We start from the raw sequence: 21,243 nt of genomic DNA on the forward strand, positions 1-21,243 counted from the left end.
GTGTGTGTGTTCGCGTGTGGACTTTTTGGTGCGCATATCATTCGTGTATAGCATTAAAAAAAACGTGCATGTCTAAAAACGGTGATATAACACCAGATATCTTTGATAGTGGCTGTTATCTAATTTATAGTCATCCTTACATAAAAAAAACACTGCAATGTAGTGATGTTTTTGCAGCGTTGTTTTTGCTGTTGCATTGCGAATGTATTTTTGTGGTAAGTATACATAACAAAAACACATTTTGTTATTTAATTCTTATTTGGCTTTACTACCCGAGCATTAATATGCTGCAGAGCTTTGTTCTGCCCCATGCCAGGACACAATATAAATAGACGTATAGAAAAGACAAATATAATATTTAATTAAAAATATAAGCTCTATATTAGCACATTTTCATCAGTTCTCGCATAGTAATTGGGCAATGCCAAAACGAAGACCGCACATACATAACATGCTTTTGTCCAATGACAACAATTATATTATCTCAACTGAATGTTTGGGATGGTTTTGAAGTCTGTTTTTTTCTGAGGAGTCAGCCAACTGTCCCTCTAGTGGCTGAGTTTGGACTCGTGTTAGCTGCTGATCATACCACCTGCCAGTGGTAAATTTATAACCTAGCATTGTCACCAAAGGTTTAATGACCTATGCCAGCACTCATCACACCAATTACCTCTACAGTAACAATGCATGATGGACTTAATGATTTTGACATTTTAATAAATTTGACAATTTATCATTGTGGTTGTGTTTATACCTGTATTGTGATATGTCTTGCTGTCCTCTGTTTGCTACATGTCTGCTTTCCTGGACTGTGTGAGGAAACAGGAGCACCTGAAGGAAACCGACAGAGGTACAGGGAGGCACATGCAAACCACTTTTCCACACAAAGACTGTAAGGCAGCCCTTTTTCATTAGTCACATTGCACGTTTCTGTTATGTATGGTTTATGTGAGAGTAACAGCTGAAATTTATACACACACACAATAACAAAAACGTTTTTTTTCTCCATTAAATATGTATTTTGTTTATGCAAATAGTAATGATGTACGTTTTTATTTGCATATAGAATGGGGAAGTGAAATTAAATCACAAGTGATCACTCAAGACGCATGTTGAGACTCATTGTAATGCCGACATATCTAGTGTGAAATTTGCATATCTCTCACAGTATAATGAATTAACTGGACACAAGCTACAAAGAAAGTTCTCAAATTTGAACATATGTGATTTGTCTGGTTGGGGCGGTCAATTAAGTCTAATTAAGGAACATACTGCATAATAAATATGCAATAGTTTTTGCCATTTTATCATTTAAAATACTGTGATTATTAACCGCTGAAACAAACAAAACAAATAAGCCAATCAAAATGGTTGTTGTCTTGATTGGTATCCAGCCGACAGATGGAACAGAGTGTGTAGTGTGATCTATACTTGAACGAAAAAACAAGTCTCTAGATAAGGAACAGACCAGCACCAGATGGCAGAAAGAACTAGCCAGTCTTGACTGGTACTTGTTGCCTTGTGCTCTGTGTCAGGCTGAGCCAATGCAAAAAGAAAAGGTGAGAAGTTTGTAGCATGTGCAGCCCCAAAACCAAGTAGGATGCACGTTTAGACTCCCATACCTCAGTCACACACATTCATGTAAAACGAATAGATGGATATACAGATATGGATGTATAGAAAGATGTATAGAGAGATAGCTGTATAGACAGATGTAAAGCCACTGGAAGGATTGCCTTCTAATACATACAGTCATGTGAAAAAATTAGGACACCCATGCTAAAGTTGACTAAAAAGAATCTTTTGCAAATTGATCTTAATGCCTTAATTAAAAAAATGAGGAAAAATCCAATCTTTAAGGACACCAATTTTCATTGTGAATGAATAATGTATCATAAATAAATAAATGTTCTTCCTTAAAATACAGGGGGCATAAGTAAGCACACCCATATGTTAAATTCCCATAGAGGCAGACAGATTTTTATTTTTAAAGGCCAGTTATTTCATGGATCCATGATACTGAGCATCCTGATAAAGTTCCCTTGGCCTTTGGAATTAAAATAGACCCACATCATCACATACCGTTCACCATACCTAGATATTGGCATGGGGTACTTTCCATAAAATCATCTCTCAATGCAAATCAAACCAGCTATTAGGCTAAATGAAATAAAACCATGCCAATGTCTAGGTATGGTGAAGGGTATGTGATGATGTGGGTCTATTTTAATTCCAAAGGCCAAGAGAACTTTATCAGGATGCATAGTATCCTGGATCCATGAAATAACTGGCCTTTAAAAATAAAAATGCCTGCCTGCCTCTATGGGAATTTAACATAGGGGTGTACTTACTTATTCCCCCCTGTATTTTAAGGAAGAACATTTATTTATTTACCATACATTATTCATTCACAAACAAAATTGGTGTCCTTAAAGGTTGGATTTTTCCTCATTTTTTAAATTAAGGCATTACGATCAATTTCCAAAAGAAGATTTTTTTATTCCTCTTTTTAGTCAACTTTAGCATGGGTGTCCTAATTTCTTCACATGACTGTATATACTGCTACTAAAGTAAGGGGATATATTCAGTGCCTCATTTTGATGTTTTTCAGACACACCATCAGACTGAAGTGAGCCATACTGTAACAAACAGCACAAAATCAAAACAAATGGAAAATCATTGTCAGTACTTTGAAACATGACCTCTGGATGGAGTCATTTTATTCATGTACTAGCAAAGCCTGAATTAAAATTGGCTTTCAGCATGTAAAAAGATTCCATCAATTTAACATGAAATGGAAATGTTTTGAGTGCCACTGGAGACAAGCGTCATGTCACTTCAGCTAATCCACCCTTACGCAGTCAGTGACGCAGACATCCTAAATATGTCCCTGGAATAGGATTCATAATATCCATGAAAACCATTGTTGGCTCAAAAACATGAGACATCACAATGAAACATAATGTTTCCCTTGTTTGATGAAAGTAAAAGTGTGTCAGTGACGCAAATCAGCTCAGCAGGCCTCTATAAAAAAGAAGGGCATCCCCGGTATGAGGGGGTGGAGTGAAACAGCTACAATATACAGTATGATCATCAGTTATAACTGCTAGTACCACTCAAACAGCATTGAGGCCAGCAAGGTTGGTGTCTTGCTAGAGAGAACCTCAAGCTCTAAAATTAATGCTCTGTAGATGAGCATGTGGAGGGTAATGACCCTGGGAGTCATGTGGGGGTCACTATTGTGCCAAATTATCTGTAAAGTCTTCAAACATTAACTATGTTTTTGCCGAATTTAATTGAAATCTGTTGTTTTTAAAAACGTCCAAAACATTTTCACTCACTTACATTACTTATATATTTTTAAAACATTTAAATCTTCTCTTTCATCCAAAAGACCAGACACCTATGAGTAGGTTTTTCTGAAATGTGACACCCAGGGGCTTATTGTACTATAACACAGTAAGAGGACGCAAGCAGAGGCAAGGCACATTTGTTTTCCCAGACAGAATACCACAAAACTGGCATACAAATTCATATACCTAAAGTCTATTTTGGGCTTTAATCTATCATTAGTCTGCAAATAACCTGATATATGGAGGTTGTGCATGCAGTAGGAGGAAGAAGCGTACACTCCCACAGAATAAACAAAGTCTGCAGTCTTCCTCCCACTCGCACATGAAGTGGTGCTCTTTTCACAGTAACAGCAGTTTGAACTACATCCGAGATTGCTGCCAGATGATGTGGGATACTTTTCACATCAGGCTACAGATACAAGAAGCAATATGGGATGGACTGCTGCCAGAGAAAGAAATACAATAATGGCACATCATGACTATGTGACTCAAACACATCTCTCTCCCTGAGCATCCCACAGAAAACATCAATTATATGGAACATATGTACCATAGGTACATCACTCGTGACTGTAAAAGCAGAACAGAAACTAAATAAGTTTGAGTCACACACAAACGTTCTTCTCTCCACTTAGTTTCCATAATGGTCCATTTTTGATAGTGGGTCACCATACTGGTAGTGAGGTACTTAGCATTTTTGCTAAATCAGTGTTTTTTTTTTTGCTATTTTTTTTGGTAGGTAGATGCTTTACGTTAGATGGTGTCAGCCTGAAAACCAAAAAAGAACTATGAAAATGTTTCTCCACCTACTCCTATTCTTGGATTAAAAACGATTTATATTTGTGTTCATGACGATCATAAAGTGCATCTCAGGTGTCTGTGTTCCCATATCCCTTACAACAAAAGTGACCCAACATAAGGTAAAGCAACAATATGCCAGGATGAAAAACTAATTCTTTATATGCGATAAGTCATTGTCTATTTAATATAGTCCACCAGAGCAGCTAATGCATGCCAATACAGTTACCTTCCATTTAGAATTTTTTAGACACATTGTCTATATTATTGAAGATAAAGCACTTGCAGTAGTGCCCGCTCTGTCAAGTGGGCACTAATGCATCCTCCATTTAAATAACTGACAATACTGTTTTGTATTACTTAACACGAGTGCCAGCCTAATAAAAGTCCACAGACAGCTTTTTATGCTTTTCACACATCAGCAACTCTCCATCCCACAGCCATTCAGTCGGAAGTGATTCAGTTCCTTCATCTAGTGGTTATGGAGGGATCACCCTCAAACAGACACCTATGGCTGTGGAGATGCATGCCTATGAACGTATCACTTTATGGCACTTTGAGCCCAGACTGCTTCAGTCTGTGAACACACTACCTCCCACATGCAAGTTTGTCAGTGACATGTAGGCGGGTGTCAGCACACCAATATGAAAACTCATGAATTCTGCCACAAACGTGACGTATCCCGCAGATGGCCTCGTCTCTTCGTCAGAAGGAACTTTGTTGCCCACCGCCACCAAACCCGACTGAACTGCCAATGATATATTGCAGTAGCCAGGTTATTTTTCATGCCAAACTAAACCAGGTGACATCTGATAGTGAAAGTATGAAGCCTGGCATTAGGTTTACTGCTTGCCAATGTTTCATCAGAAAAGGTGCCAGAAAATCCAAATTGAGACACCTTTCAATTGGGCAAACATTTTCCAAAACACATTTTAAGCCTTAATATCTTAAAATTGGAGCAGTAGTTTTCAGCATCAACACTATGACAAACATAAGGGGGTGTTTAGTCTATATCGACGATGTTTCATTTACTGGATTGTTCCGGTGCCACCGGAGGTGCCACCAAATGTTCGGCAGGATATCCTTCATTTTCGTCCGGATGTCACTCACCTTCCGCTTTCTTTGTGTTGGCATTCTAAACTCTGGTTCCCTCACTAACAGGTCGATTCGGGAAACATCCTCCGAGCTAGAACTGACAATCAAATTATATTTATCTTTTTTTTTAGTAAAATTCTTATCACACACTCGACAGCCATTTTAATTCCAGAGCTTGCCTCACTACGCACACATGTTCCACCAAAACAAGTTCCTTCCTGAGTCTATTTTGCAGAGGCACCATACCTGTGTCCGGCGCTTAGCGCCACCCAAGATGATTGTGATTGGTTTAAAGAAATGTCAATAAACTAGAGCGCGTTTTTCTCCTATCCAGGAATGCTGTGTGAACTAGCCAGACCCTATTCCGCAGCGCTGTGGAGGTAGGCCTGGCAATGCGAGACTAGGGGGTGTTAAATTAACTACCGAGGCGCTGCCGTTGTATGGGAAAGTATTGACTGGCTAAATCTAATAGTGATTAGAGAAGCTTTAAATTAAGACAGTCTCCTCCATAGTCTATGATGATGCCATGATAGTTGGTTTGGTCAAATGCCCAACCTAGGCATGCCAATAAAATCACATCTTCATAATAAAAGGCATTTTTCTCAAGTGATTTGAAGGGCTACAGATTAAGTACAGCACAGATTAAGAGAGATTTTATCTGCCAATGTGTGCTGAATGATCCGAAGGTCAGCAGTTCAGAGCAGTGTTTTATTATTCCTCCAAATCAGAGGGATGTTTTGATACTATTTTTTGGTCATGTTAGTTTGATAGGGATTCCATTTGTTACTAATTTTGGGATTCTGAACAGCTTCTCAAAAGGTTACATTTCCTGCATGACCCCAATTCACATATGGTTGAAAGATCCTGGGAGGCAGATGACAGGATGTACATGCCCTTTTTATGAATAATTCCTCCTATTGATCAGTGGTTGCTTTATAACAGAATTCTGTCCACTTCTAGAACCTGACGGGATCCCACTCCCAACATGGTAGTCGGATATATTAGTCAGCAGGCTACAAGCACCACTTCACACCTCAAACTGCACTTGTTCAGCTCCTCTTCCAATGATGATTAAACATGTATGCCATGTCAGTGCACTTTTGAATGAAATAGGTAAGATAAATTAATGTCATCCACCATGCTAAACAAAAACAAGGGTGGTTTTGAATGAAGGACCTTTGATCACTTAGTCCTCAACAGTTTGATAAAAAGAGATGAATAGACGGTATTATATAACTGTATTAAGCACCAGTCGTTTCCGCACCGTCAAATTGGTACTGAAGGGGAAATTAATGTCTTGGGCATATGGGAATCACCTATTAACTGAACTACTATCTCAGGTAGATGCTGTAGGCTAGGATGTTTTTCCACCTTTGTTCTCCAAAATCATTGAAAGTCTGCCTTACATCAAAACTGATGCATCATCCATTTATACCCAACACTTTCTATTGTCCATTTAATTTTAAACAAAAATATTTGGTTTTGTTAAGGGGTTCTAACAAACCCTGCATTTAGCAAGTATCTGATCCCTCTCTCACAAAACAAGAGAGGGCCAATGTGATATTATTCACAGTTCATTACGATTTCCTACGTCAGAAACTTTTTTTTTAAAAGTCAATCAGTGGTCGGAAGTGATTCTGTCCCTCCATCTGACACCAAAAACCGCTGATAGTTCAGATGCATCTACAGGTGCACTATTCATTCTTTGTGATTTCCAAAAAGCTTGTCTTTAAAAATGTGTAGATGACAGAATGGATACTGTCCATTATATCTTAAATGCCCATGTTTCCTGCTTGACTGTTAACATGGTATCCCTTTATAGTACTGTCTGGAGCCCCATCTGCCTCCATCTGTGAACACACTCCCTCCCACATGCAGGTTGTCAGTGATGTGTAGGCGGGTGTCAATACTCCTATGTGCAAACTCATGGAATTTTCTCTAACCGAACGTGACGTATGCCACAGATGGCGTCAGCTTTCCATCAGCAGGTACAGCCTTGCCGTCGCCCACCACACACTTCCTATGCCAAATTATATACTGCGTCGTTAGGTAGTTTTCATTGAATTATAACTAATACTCTAATAATGCAACAGCCCATAAGAGAGGTTGCTTCATTTGTCAAATGACAAAGCAGATTATTTGGATAACATAACTGCATGTAAACTTAATGTGTTCTCTACAGAACTCAAAGGTGGAAATATTAGGGATGTAAATCAAGATATCCCCTTCACGGTAATTTTAAATTACCCATTTGGATTGTGCATGTCGGTCCACACCACTTACTGGCCTACTCCCAATGTCCTCTAAACTCCCTAAGCGTTGGGCCATTGGGAATTTTATTATTCATTTAATTTGTGTGCTCAGTCAAAATGTCCATGGGCTCTATCTTTTTTTGGGGGGCATTTTTGGCCTTTATTTTGGTAGGACAGCTGAAGACATGAAAGGGGAGAGAGAGGAGGGGAATGACATGCAGTAAAGGGCCGCAGGTCGGAGTCGAACCCGGGCCTGCTGCATCGTGGAGTCTATATATGGGAGCCCGCTCTACCAACTTTGTTATCCGGGCGCCCGGCTCATAATTCTTTATGCATTATGGGAAAGCAGTCTGTGTATTGAAGCTACAGTAAGTGATGTTAATTTACTACACTTTTCAGCAAATATCTCCACATGGTCATCTAGTTCTATTTTCTGTGGGCACTGAAAAAAGAATCCAGTGTTCCTATACAGCCCTGGCTTTGTAAATGCAAAAGAAACAGAAAAGAGCGCATGAGCCACACAACACTATTCCAGCCAATCAGCACTAGGTGACGAGTGCAAGCGAGTGATTGAGGCAGGAGAGAGGGGGGGAGGCAGCGGCCGGGGGGCCAGGAGTTATTAGTATCGGACCAGTATAGGCCAGACCTATCTCCACAGGCTGCGGAGGAGGGACTGGCTAGTCCACATAACATTCGGGGATAGGAGAAAAACGCGCTCGTTTATTGGTATTTTTTAGAACCAATCACAATCGTCTTGGGCGGCGCTAAGTGCCAGATGGAGCAACGGTGCCTCTGCAAAATAGCCTCGGGAAGGAACTTCTTTTAGTGGAACATGTTTACGTTCAAAAGTTGTTTTAGTCATGCAAGAGAAAACTTAGATTCGACAGATAGTCTAGCTGTCTGGATTTACCCTGCAGAGATCTGAGGAGTTAACCATAGTCTTCATAAATCGACCGGAGTTTAGATTGCCAACACAAAGGAAGCGGAAGGTGAGGAACATCTGGCTGAAAATGAGGTACATCCGGAGGAAACTCCGGTGGCACCAGAACAAGCCCATAAATGAAACATCGTCGACATAGACTATGATATGCAGATATTTTGGTTATAGTCGATCGGATATTTTTTGCTCTTTTGGGGAGGTACCAAGAAGCAGCCACACATACTTAGAATAAATTGTTGTTTTAAATAACTTTGTGCCATCTATGACACACAAACACCATCTTGCAAACAGGTAAATTCTGAGACTGAAATATCGTTCAGTCCAGCACAGGAGCCAGTCAGCAACAGGTCAACCAGTACTGGTCTGTGCTGAGTCAGATTGTGAGGCTGCTAGTTTGAGATAAAGAAAACCTGTGACTGAACAGATTAGCCTACATGTGTTCAAAGTACAGATGCATATTAATAACTGGCATAAGCACTATTACAACAGTACACCAACAGCCTAGTGAAGGCAGACTTGGTACAGCACATCAGCAGCCATAATACTGGGTATATATCGCCCTCTGCAGGCATACAACAGCCAAGACTCAATGGTGTATCTCAATGGTTCTCTACACCAAATTGAATAAAAAGCTTTAAGAACATCTTTATAAACCGTATATCCTAGCAGCACGTCTCTTTATCAATTCAAAGTCAAAAAAGTAATACAAGAATTTGTTTAATTAATTTTTCTATAACATGTACAAAAAGTCAAAGTTGACAATATCAAGAGCATGTGGTTAACAGTATTTTAACAAATGCATGGGCCATAGCATGGGCCTACTATACTTCTTTCTGATTTTAACTATGTCCTTTCTTCCTTTCACCCCACAAAATGTGCAAAATTTTACATTTCTATGCCACTATAGCATTTCCAGAAGTAAACTTGAGGTTATCAAATCCATTTTCCCCAAGTGTCTTAATAATATAAGGGGAAAAATTGTATAAACGCAAAAAAAATTTGGGTGTGACTCAGTATAAAATGGGTTTGTTGTGTTGTCAGTGTCAGGTCTGATGTTGTAGTTCATAGCTTAAATATCAGGTGAATAAAGTGGTGGCAAGAGACACAGTCTCATGGACAAACAAAATCAGATCAGGGATTTTGATGGAATAAGATTAAATTATAATAATAATATAAAATTTTAGAGGTCAGTAGTGACCACGGGAGTGACCCCGTGAATGAGCAATGTTGGGCCCAGGTCCCAACTCAACACAGCCACCTGGTGGAGGTAGGCATGGTAATGGCTTGTGTCTGCTGGTGGCCGGGGTAAATACAGGAATCGGACAGCAGGCTGAGGGGCACCGTGTCTGCGAATCAGATCGTTGACAGCACAGATATACTCATCTGTCAGCTGAGGAACATTATTGGGAAATGTTTGGATATCATCTTCCTTTTCAGCTTTCTCATCCTCTGGTCTGTCCCTCCTTTCCTCATTCTGTGCAGACTCTACCAGATTCCCTCTCTCTTCCTCCTTGTCTCTGCCTGTGCAGTGCCGCCACCACCGGGTCCCATGCCACAATCTGCACCTGAGCTGAAATCCTTAGCTCCTTTAGCATCATCCGGAGCTTCTTCTCCTCCTCCTCTTCTTTCAGACTGCAACCAGCCTCCACACACAGGAAGAGGCGGAGTCTTGCCTGGCTCCAGGCACGGGTCTCTTTAAGCACGCTGGCCAACTGCAGCAGGAACAATGAGCAAATGTCGACATAGCCGCAGCCGTCTGGTCGAAGCAGATTCAGAAGCCACACGTCAATGAATTGCCCCGTCATGCTTCGGTTACCCCCAATCTTTCTTCCTGAGCCCATGACCTTCTCCCGGTTGAACTGGTTGAAGTAACGAGCCAGTGTCACATTCTTCCCCATTTTTACAGCGTCAGCGATCACTGACACATATTCCTCTTCCTGAAGGTCTTTGAGTTCCTCAGCATCCCGCACATTATGGAAGAAGGGGGACCATTGCTCTCGGGGGTCTATGGATGGAGTTTCTGTATCCAAGCAACAGCCTGAAGACAGAAGAATTTTACCTTGGAGATGGTCTTGAGGGGTGCAGTCATCATAGAAACCCAAGACAAGGGTGTTTGGTCTCATTCCACCTAGATGCAAACAGATGTTTCAAATCTGTGGTTTTGGATAAGAACTGAACAGTTTTTTTAAGTAAAACGTTCAATGATGGAAAATCAACATCATTATACAGCAGCAATGTAAACTTGGCTACCAAAGCCTGTGACGAAAAGCAGGTTCTGAACTCTGTGTCGGACAGAGTCTGCCAGGGTAAGGTTGACAAATGCCTTGATGTTTAGATGGTCCACTAGAGACAGCCAGGAGTCATAATGGCTCTGCAGAGGATCAGAGGGCAACCCATCTGCAGAATCACACACAAAGACTAATGTAAAATCTGTGAGAACAGAACCATCTCATTCCTTCAACGGCAGCATGTGTTAGTTTGTTGTGAGTTACCAACATAAGCAACTCTCTGCAACATACGGCTGCAGTGTATCTGGATGTATTTTGGTAAAAGTATGACTGATGGGAGCACACTAAGTTGTGGCTTAGACTGCAGGAGGGGGTAAGGAAGTGTATGTCCATTTTGACACTTTTTCCCCTCACCGTGAAAACTTGTTGTCGACATTAAAATTCATTGCAACCGATATGAATTCAAGTTTACCATGGCTGCTGTTTCTTATAGCTTTTAACGACAAAGGCTTCAGCTAGTAACATTTAATCAAGCCACCTTTAAAGCCTTCAATAGCTGAGTTTTCAATACTAAACACACACACACACACACACACACTTTACCCAGTGAACCCAGTTTTACATGTCCCAGTACATAGAGGCCACTCTTCTTCAGGTCATTGATAAAAGTCATTAGACCTGTACAGCTGTGAGGGTTTGCCACCATCAGCTGGGACCTCCAGAACTTCACATGGTCCTTACGCCCATCCAACATCAACAGGTACTTGTGCACCCGAGTGAATAAAGATGATGTAGTAACTCATACAAACTTGCTTCTTATTGTTGCATTAGTGAGAGAGATGGCCTTCTTTGTGACACCTGGTGGTAGATGAGAGCCTGGCTTATGTAGCCCCAGTTGCTGATGGGGCCGAGGTAGTGGATAAGCATCAATAGCAGTAACATAAAGGCTATGCTGGCAAATGCATAAATGGCATTGATCAGGAACATCATGACCAGGCAGCCAAGAATGCCCAGAGTGCAGGTATGCCATGTAAAACAACGGAATGAGGGTCTAAATTCAAAAACAAAAAAGACAATGAAAAAATAAATAAAATGAAAAGACCTTTTCAACCAGGATTGTGCAAATAAATTCCAAAACAGAAAGCATGCCAATATCCTGCACAGTACCTGAAGTTTGGTGCAGAAGCCCATTCAAGAGCCAAACAGGCCAGGTTCACAGCAGCATAGACCAACAAGAAGAAGATAGTTACAATACCAGCAATGGTGTTCAATTTACCAGCAAACAGCACCACCTAGTGGGAAAAATAAAGAAAATTAATTTGGCTTACATCTAATATCTAATCAATATTTTTGTATCTTGTGCTGCTTAAATATCATTCAAGTTTTAACATTGTAACATTGATCATTAACATATGTAATAATTCTAGCAATACAAGTGTGCAAGCTTGACACACACACATTCATTCAGTGTTGCTGAGAACAATATACAAACACAACTCCCCATATCTATCTACATGAGTAGCTTCAGACCTCTGGATGTCCCTTGACCCCATTATGGCCACACTGATAAACAGCTTAACTGGTTTAAATTACAGCTATATTATTCATGCCCATGACTAAGAATAGTGTAACAAACCTTGCTATATAGTTAATATGCTGATGCTAAGTGGCATGGTTGTGAAATGAGGAATTCACTTACTAGTGTAACATGACAGTACCCTGCTCTGCCTCCCTGGCAAAACCTTTTAAGCTTTTAATGCTCTTCATTTGACAAATGTTCAGCCAATCAGAAGCTGAGCACAAAATGTTTTGCATCGCGGAGTGGTCCGTGAAAGACCAGTTGATCCAAATCTTACAGTTATCCATTATAAGGAGTTATCCAATAAGGAGTTGGTACATCTTTTTTTTTTTTTTATTTGAAGCACAATTATACTGTACTCAAAGTCTTATAGCAGGTCCCCCCTTGCTGTCAAATGCCCCTCAGATGGTCAACACCTGTAATTTGGCCTTCTTCCCCTTTGGCCTTGGCTAAACCAGCTTGCCACACTCCCTAGCATCAAAATTCTCCTGATTCTCATCAGATCTTCCACTAGTCCAGGACTAAAAATCATATCTCTGTATTTTTCGGCTGAATGGCGATACACAATATATATCTCTGTCTCTAATATATATATTTTTACACAGTGGGCTAAATGTTCAGTTTTAGGTCAAAGCCACTTTTCACAATCTCTTTTATTAAAAAAGATGTGATTAAAATAAAATGCAAAGACAGGGTTTCCTGCCCAATTTGAAAATATACAGCTGCAACACATGTAAATTATCTGAAATAAATAGCCTGGGATATATTTAAAAAAATATATGTCTGAGAAAGCTCCTTCACTTGTTTTCAACAACAGTAAGAGACCCGGATAGCCCAGTAGCTCATATAGGGAGAGAGGGGGAGTACGATGGACTGAAGGTATGCTACTCACAGAGTGATGGCTGACTCATTATGAATGGGTCCAGCACGGGTCGAATGCACTTTGGCGGGTCAGCGGCGTTACACACGTCTTGTGTATGAAATGTCTGTATCGTCCCTGGCTGCGCTGCATTTTTATGAACTATGATAATGTGGCCATGGGTCACATCTCTCGCCCATGTCCAGCAGGCTCCGTCTCACACGCTACTCAACGAACTTAAGTTAGTTCCATTCAATAACTTCTTCTGTGTTTTTCGTCGTGGCGGCCGCAATAACAGAGAGTTACCAGCGTAAACACTGGTACAAATACAGGTTTCCCTCTCATACTTAATATACAGCTGTGTTAACAATTAAAACTGTAGGCAAATGTCAGCAGTGTGGACCGGCGGCGCTGTGTCTGTCTGCATGTTGCAGGTGGGCCGTGTGTGAGTGAATTGGGGCGGGGCTGCGCGGAGAGAGATCCAAACACAGGCACGGCTTTACAGAAGAAATGGGTCACGTAACGCAACATTAAACCATATCGATATAAACGACATTGCGTCGTTAGTGGAGAGGCAGCGGATGCGAGGACGTTAGGTGCACCGGTGCGACCTAGGAAAAAACATAGTCGCATATGCGACCAAATTGGTTGCACTCTTGAGCCCTGACTGTTACTTTTACACATTATAAGCAGAAAGCAAAATGGAAACCACAATTAAAGACAAACAATTATGGTGTAAATTAGTTTTTTTTATTATCGTCATCTTCTGTTCAACTTTAGCTATTAATAACGGTTTATTCATAGCCGTAATGGTAAAAACAACAAAAACAGCTAACAAGTAATTTCACAGGTCAAATTTGTAAACTAGGTCAATAATCTAACATGCAAAAGAGCAATATGAACAGCAAGGGGTTAAAGGACAATTCCGGCGCAAAATGAACCTAGGGGTTAATAACATATGTGTACCGAGTCGACCGTTCTCTGGGGCATGTTTTCATGCTAATTGAATGTGTCTGTAGCTTGAAACAAGCTACCGCAAACCGGTGATTAGCTTAACGCTAGTAGTCAGGGCAGAGGGAAAATGCTATTTCTACACCACTAACAAGGCTTAAAATAGCACCACACATCTTGGGAAACCACAAACGCTGAGTTTGAGCTATGTTACATAGCATGGTTTCTGGTTGCATGGCGTTCGTAGTTCGACTGCTCATGACTTTTCAAAGATGGCTTCCGCATGTAAACATGAACGATACTGTCTTCATAATCTATCTTTTTAAAGGTCCCATGGCATGAAAATTTCACTTTGAGGTTTTTTAACCTCATATTAATGTTTAACATTAATATGCGTTCCCCCAGCCTGCCTATGAATGGCGAAATGGCGATAGGTGTAAACCGAGCCCTGGGTATCCTGCTCCGCCTTTGAGAAAATGAAAGCTCAGATGGGCCGATCTGGAATCTTCTCCTTATGAGCTCATAAGGAGCAAGATTACCTCCCCTTTCTCTGCTTTGCCCGCCCAGAGAATTTGGCCCACCCATGAGAAAGAGAGAGACATCATGGCTTTCAAACGAGCAAACCACACCCCCACTCTCCACCTTGCCCCCCCCCTCTCTCCTCCTCAATAGTTACAGACACAGAAATGGCACATCCTAAGGAAAGCTCATTGTGGGACTGGCTCTAGTGGCTGTAATTCTGCACCAAGGCTGAATTTCGGGAAAGAGACTTCAGATACAGTATTAGGGGAAAACTAAGGCCTATATAAAAGCATCCAAAGAGCACCATGTCATGGGACCTTTAATAAACTGTCTGTACACTTACAAAGTTCTCCCGTTGAAGTGTGGTGCTATTTTGAGCCTTGTTACAGACACATTCGATTAGCATGAAAACATATCTCAGAGAACGGTGGACTTGGAACCACTAGGTTCATTTTGCGCCGGAACTGTCCTTTAAGGCCAAGAGAAGTGAGCTTTAGTAGAGCTCAAGCAGAGCCACTCCAAACTTTTTAAACAGAGGAAAACTGTCATCGCACCTTGCATACAGTGTATTAGCCTACCTGTATAAGCAACCAGGACACCAGCACAGCAGCCCAGGGGTTCCCACGTTTTACTCGCCAGAGCCAGGACACCACCTGTAGAGATTTAAAACATTAATAAAAGCCACTTAGTCATTGCCAGTGTTGGGCAAGTTACTTCCAAAATGTAATACATTAAAGATTACTAGTTACTGTCATTTGGAGTAATTAGTTATATTACATTACTCTGTCTGAATTGCTTTACGCTACTTTTACCAAAATAACAGCAGAAGTAGGCTATGACTTGGCAGGTAGCTTGTGAATTTCACCATGGGATCAACAAAGTCTCATCTTTATCCACTTTAATACAGCATCATTTATTCATATTTTATATTATTAATCTGAATCTGCAAAATAATTAAAGCTTTAAAATAAAGAGTGAAGTAAAATGTACAATAGCCTACTTGACTCTAGAAGTAGCCTATAAAAGTAGTAGAAAATGAAAGTACTCAATTAAAAGGTAGCCTACCTTACAATTGTATTGAAGTACTATACGGTATAGTTATACTTTCCACCTCTGATAAAATGTAATGCTAGTATTTACATGTAGCAAGCCTAAACATTCATTCCCGACATGTTTATATCTGTAAGCTGCTCGGACACACAGCTGTCCACTCTGACGTACCGTTACCTGCTGGGTTAACGCAGCGTAAAAAACTCCTAAAAATAATGTCCATCTCGCAAATGTATCTGTCTCTGCAGTCATTTCAACCACCAGATTCCAGCAACAGGAAATAACACTCGCAGACTTTTTTCTGTGCTGAAATGTTTTGCGTTGTTGGTGAATAAAAAAAAAAAACACTACTAAATGTTGGGTTAAAATGCGTTGTAACTCGCATTACTGAGATTGTGAGGGGTATAATATTACTAAATTGTTGTTAGTAATGCGTTCTATTACTGCGTTACAGTAAAAAGGAATACATTACTGTAATTGCGTTACTTTTGTAACGCGTTACTCCCAACACTGGTCATTGCTCATGGTCATAAATCAGATAAACAAATGAGTCATCCTGCAGTCCTGAAGCCAATGAGGATTTTTTTTTTCTAAGAAAATCACAGCAAGCCATCTGTTGTCAAACGATGCTTTCCAAATTAACATGCCTCCACTTGAAACACGAGAAATGATGAAATTGATAACAAGTGTCAATTTCTCACATTTGAGATGGGAGGCTTCTTTCAACAGATGGCTGATTATTGAAATGTTGACTCAGCTTTATGGAAGACCAGCTAGAGTTGGATATGCTTTCATATAGCCTGGATCAACTTTTTAGCCCTGATCATAACCTAAACAAGCTAGATTAGTACTTAAATCCTTATATGTCCAAAAATGATCATATGCCACATCAGTTAAAACCCCATTCCACCAATAAAACAATAATTTGGTATGTAATTTTCTAATGTTGGGGACAACAGGCAAAACTAATTGCAAACATTGGGCAATAGGACACATGTTCAAAAATCTTACCAAACAGGTTGTCTTTGGACAGCGCATACAGGACTCTGGAGGCTCCTATCAGGTTACTCATGGCAGCAGACAAGGTGGAGGAGTAAACCCCAATTGTCACCAGGGGCTTCCATATATTGATGTCTCCCAGGAAACTGTAGTCTTTTTGGAGAAGGTGGCTAAGGATAATGGATAAAATTCCAAATATGAAATGAGTCAAAACATAATTACATAGACTAGATTTAATGTGTTAATAAAACCACATTTAAATCCCTTGTAATGTATACAAACAGAACATATCCAAGTAAAATCTCAAACTACAGCTGATATATTCCATCTCTGAAAAAGAGCAAAAATATGCAAAAGCTACTTTTGAAAAAAAATTGTTAAATATTGAAATGCACAGCAGCATTTGGGGAATTTATCTATAGATTGAATAAAAACTTGTTTATTATATTTCAGGGTATTTGTACAAGGACTACTTTGTTTGACTGTGTCTGTATGTGTGTGTTGGTGTGTTTGTCTAACCGGTCACAGGATAACGCAACCAGCAGACTAAGCAGATTGTATGTGATGAAAGTTGTAAGAACAGCTGCAAGCGTTCCTCTTGGGATGGAATAGCTTGACAAAAGTTGCCTCTTAAACAAAACCAAAATGATTAAACACCTTATAAAAAAAAATTGTCAAAGTTCACCCTTTCCCAAATGCGTACATGTATTGTGTCAAAGATCAGGAGCTGGATCTACCAAAGTCTGCATTTCAAGACCTGCAATAATTGGTTGGTAGAAGGCTCCTCTGCAAATGTTTCTGAGAAATGTAGCTTTCTCCCCAAGTGTGAAGTATACAACTGTATCATTTGTATCCCTCAGTATTGCATTATCCATGAATAATATCAGGCATAATCATGTGGCCATGTTTATGATTACTAGGTTTTTCTCTCAGGTGGTCAATTGTCACTGGTAAATACGTTATCAGCAGCCTGGATATGCTGTTAGTCAAAGGACACTAGCCTCTGAAAGACCCACCATGATGGGCTTCCTGTTTTGGTATGGTTTCCTTCCTTCACATAGCTAGAAAAAAAAGGGCCCTTTGTTTGCCCTTTACGAATTTGATTGAAGTTTTTTTTTAACACCATCTTACCTGACATGTTGGAGCCTGCCATAATCCCAGTGCAGCCATTGAACATCACAGCGAACACTGTGGCAAAATTCATCATGGCACCAGTGGTGTAGTCTACTGTGTAATTAGCTAGGAGGTACAGGAGAATTGTATGAATGATCATACATTAAAAAAAAAGTTTATCTTCTGCTTAAAGTGCTCATATTATGCTTTTTTTCCCCTTTCCTTTATTGTGTTACATATCTTTTTTGTGCATGTTATAGGTTTACAAGGTGAAAAAGTCCAAAGTACACCCCAAAGGGACTTACCATCTCCAACAGAAAACACTGTTCACAAACAGCTCTATTGTAGTTCAGCCTTTAGTTCCGTGACAAATGTGCTTCATTTTGCGTCACTTTGTAACACCTTATAATGCTCACCTAGCTGCTAGCGTGGCACGCCCTCATACTCTGCTTCTGACTGGCTAGTAGTCCTTACCTAGGTACTGCATAACTCGGTAGCTAAAACAGAGAGCTCAACACACAGGGTTATTAAACCATGTAAAGCCATTTTGTTACAACCTCTAAATACAATTGTGAACCTGATAATGAGCATAATGAGGTCTTTAAGTAGTCAAAGTCCTTAATGAACAAATCAGAGCTAACATATAAAAGGCTGCCTTAGTGATGTTACGTGCGTTGTCGAAGCTTCGGAGCGTGTCGTGTACTCCAGGAAGTTTTCCGTAATGTGCGAATCGAGGCTTATATCGTCTTGGACCAATGATGTTATTGTTGACACGCGCAGCAAGATATCGTTCCAGAATAAAACGAATAAAGTCTCCCCTCTACATGATTTACACAACCATATTCACTGCTCTCTGCCAAGTTTACAAGCACATTCACTGCCCTCTACCTGGTTAAAACATTGCTATTTTTCAGTTTTAGAACAATCATTTTGCCCCTGCTGCCATTATGAAACAATTATTTACCAAAGGACTGTTACACACATTTGATGCATTACTCACAAGACACAGTTATGTTATCCAATCTGCCTGTAATACACTCTTTGACCAACAGATGGTTTTGTGTGCACACAAATGTTATGTTAGATAGATATCTATCTATCTATCTATCTATCTATCTATCTATCTATCTATCCATCTATCTATCCATCCATCCATCCCGTAGCACCACTGTCAAGTCCAATTTTCTCTTGACTGTCAATTTGGCCCAAAGCAAGGTATCTTGGAAAAAAAAAAAAAAAACTACCAGTTATAGTTTGCTAGTGGATATTCACTGTTCTCAGTCGATTTTCCTTTAGCACCACCATAGCCAGAATTTCCACTTTTAGATATCAGATAAGATAGTACTTAAAATACACAGTAAAACACAAAGTAAAATGAAAACAATGAAGTCTTACCAAGCAGACAATAAAACACAGGAAGAGCAGGACAGTGCCGTACAGCAGAGACCACCAGTATCCTGAGGGCAACACCTGATGGAGACCTGCAGCACCGTCTGAAAGACATAGAAACAGGGTTGATTGATATAACACACTCACATGCCTAGATGTCCCACCTTGTAATAATAATAAATCCTTAATTTGCCAAGTACATTTTACACATACAAGGAATGTATCCTCTCCATTTTACTTTAACTAATTAGGAGCAGTGGGCAGTCATAGTCCAGCGTCCAGGGACCGCCTCAAGTTGTAATGCCAGTACCTACGTCAAGGGCAATGGCAGGAGTTCCTAGCATGATTGTCATTATGGTGGGAGGAAACCAGAGCAACCGGTGTGCAGTGCCTATTTTCTGTGAGGCAACAGTGCTAACCACTGAGGCACGGTGCCGCCATCTCCTAATGTTCCTTACCTTCTGGGATGCCAAAGGTAGACATGATAGCCTCAACCAGACCCAAAACATAGAGAGCACTGCCACACACATTGGCAAAGAAAAACATGATCCCAATGCTGCCGCCAAACTCTGGACCCAGGGCTCGGCTGATCATGTCTAGGGATCCAAGCTGAGGGATTTCTGACTCCAGATTTGTACATGTAAACTAGGACCGGACACAATATCTCACCTTAATAAAAGATGATTAAAGATCAACCACTGGTCAGATTTACAACGAAAAGGAACCTGTGCCAGTGGATACAGCAAATCATGAGAAGAAATAAAGACCAAGAACATTTTTTTCTTAATCCATTAGTCAGGCTTAATCACAGACAAACACCCAAGTGAGGCTTTTTAGCTACAACATAAGTGTAGTGTTCACAAGCAGTGTGTTGAAATTCTGATTAAACACCAAGTTAAACCGCAGCCAAGGAGTAGTAGTAAGTTTGACCATTTGCTGTCACACTTCTTCATTAACATGCTGGTAAAAACTGTAAAGACAATACACAAATATTCAGTCTGTAACTAAACATTGTCAACACAATAAGTCTCTCTAAGCAGTAAAGGATACAGTAGGCACCTCCAGCATCTAAAGCCCCATTGGTGGAGATGGCACAGACAGAAAGCACGGTCATTGTGATGATAAAGTAGGCCACCAGGAACATAGCAATGGACTGGTAGAGCCCTGCTTGACCCACAACAAATCCTGCAAGAGGTTGGAGGAAATCTTATTGATAATGTAGTCTAATGTTCACCTCAGGCCTGTACCATTACTTTTGTTTGCAAAGTAAAATGCAGGATCATTGTTTCACTGATTTATTTCCATTACTACATTATGGTCACAACAGATGGAATAAATTGGCGCAAATGCAGTAACGTTAGGCCTATCACAGATGGTTGAGATCATCTGTAATATAAGTGCTTGCATAGTCTGACACTCTTTGACCAACAGGTGGTTTTATGTGCACATAAAGCCTCGATAAATTAACGTTAACTCTTTTGCGAAGCTGATAAGCTCCAAAGCTTCATCTCGCTATCCTAGTTAGCATCGACTAATCGCAAACCTGTTTCAAAATGAACCGGAAATGCCTTTATTCATAATATGTACGTTTGTGTTTTTGTTGACTCTAATGTGTTCTTTTTAGGATAATATTTTCCATATTTAAGATTAAAGTTGTTTTGCCTCCTCTACTTACCAATTCGCAGAAACAAAACGACGCTAAACATGGACAGCACTGTTGGTATGACCACGCCAAACACCACTCCGAGCTCCCGGGCGGTCTTGTCCCTGGTCCGTCGACCGTGTCTGCCCGCCTTGATCCCGCTGTGTTTAGACACATCTTTCGACCACGGGCTGGTGCTTGGTGCGAGTCGGTAATGTAGAAGAGCAGACTTTTCTGACATGGTGTTAGGTTAGCGCTGGTGTCAGCTGAAAGCACAGTTTAAACCGCACTTGCTCAATGTAAGCCTAACCTCTTTTCTATCACTTTTTGCTAACATTCGAATCAGCGTTTAGCTAACGTTGGTCAAGTAGGGCGTAGGCCATGAACCTCCGCACCTCCCCTGCACACCTAGCCCTAAAGCCCGGTACACCTTCTGCAAGTAAACGGTTTACTAATGAAAAAATGACGTCGCC

General features: G+C 40.4%; 1 protein-coding gene across 1 annotated transcript; it reads right to left on the reverse strand.

The window, feature by feature from the left end:
* Nucleotides 1–9,138: 9,138 nt before the first annotated feature.
* Nucleotides 9,139–21,178, reverse strand: LOC116046092 (solute carrier family 12 member 9-like). The gene is given in 17 exon segments (XM_036004805.1): nucleotides 9,139–9,943; nucleotides 9,945–10,566; nucleotides 10,689–10,835; nucleotides 11,270–11,442; nucleotides 11,529–11,717; nucleotides 11,834–11,958; nucleotides 15,156–15,201; nucleotides 15,203–15,230; nucleotides 16,639–16,796; nucleotides 17,146–17,242; nucleotides 17,546–17,552; nucleotides 17,750–17,865; nucleotides 18,544–18,552; nucleotides 18,981–19,232; nucleotides 19,587–19,724; nucleotides 20,179–20,313; nucleotides 20,804–21,178. Coding segments are annotated over 17 exon segments (2,775 nt in total). The 5' UTR covers nucleotides 21,012–21,178; the 3' UTR covers nucleotides 9,139–9,618.
* Between the last annotated feature and the right edge of the window lie 65 nt (nucleotides 21,179–21,243).

This window comes from Sander lucioperca, chromosome 9 (assembly GCF_008315115.2).
Source record: "Sander lucioperca isolate FBNREF2018 chromosome 9, SLUC_FBN_1.2, whole genome shotgun sequence".
In the NCBI taxonomy this organism is placed as follows: Eukaryota; Metazoa; Chordata; class Actinopteri; order Perciformes; family Percidae; genus Sander; species Sander lucioperca.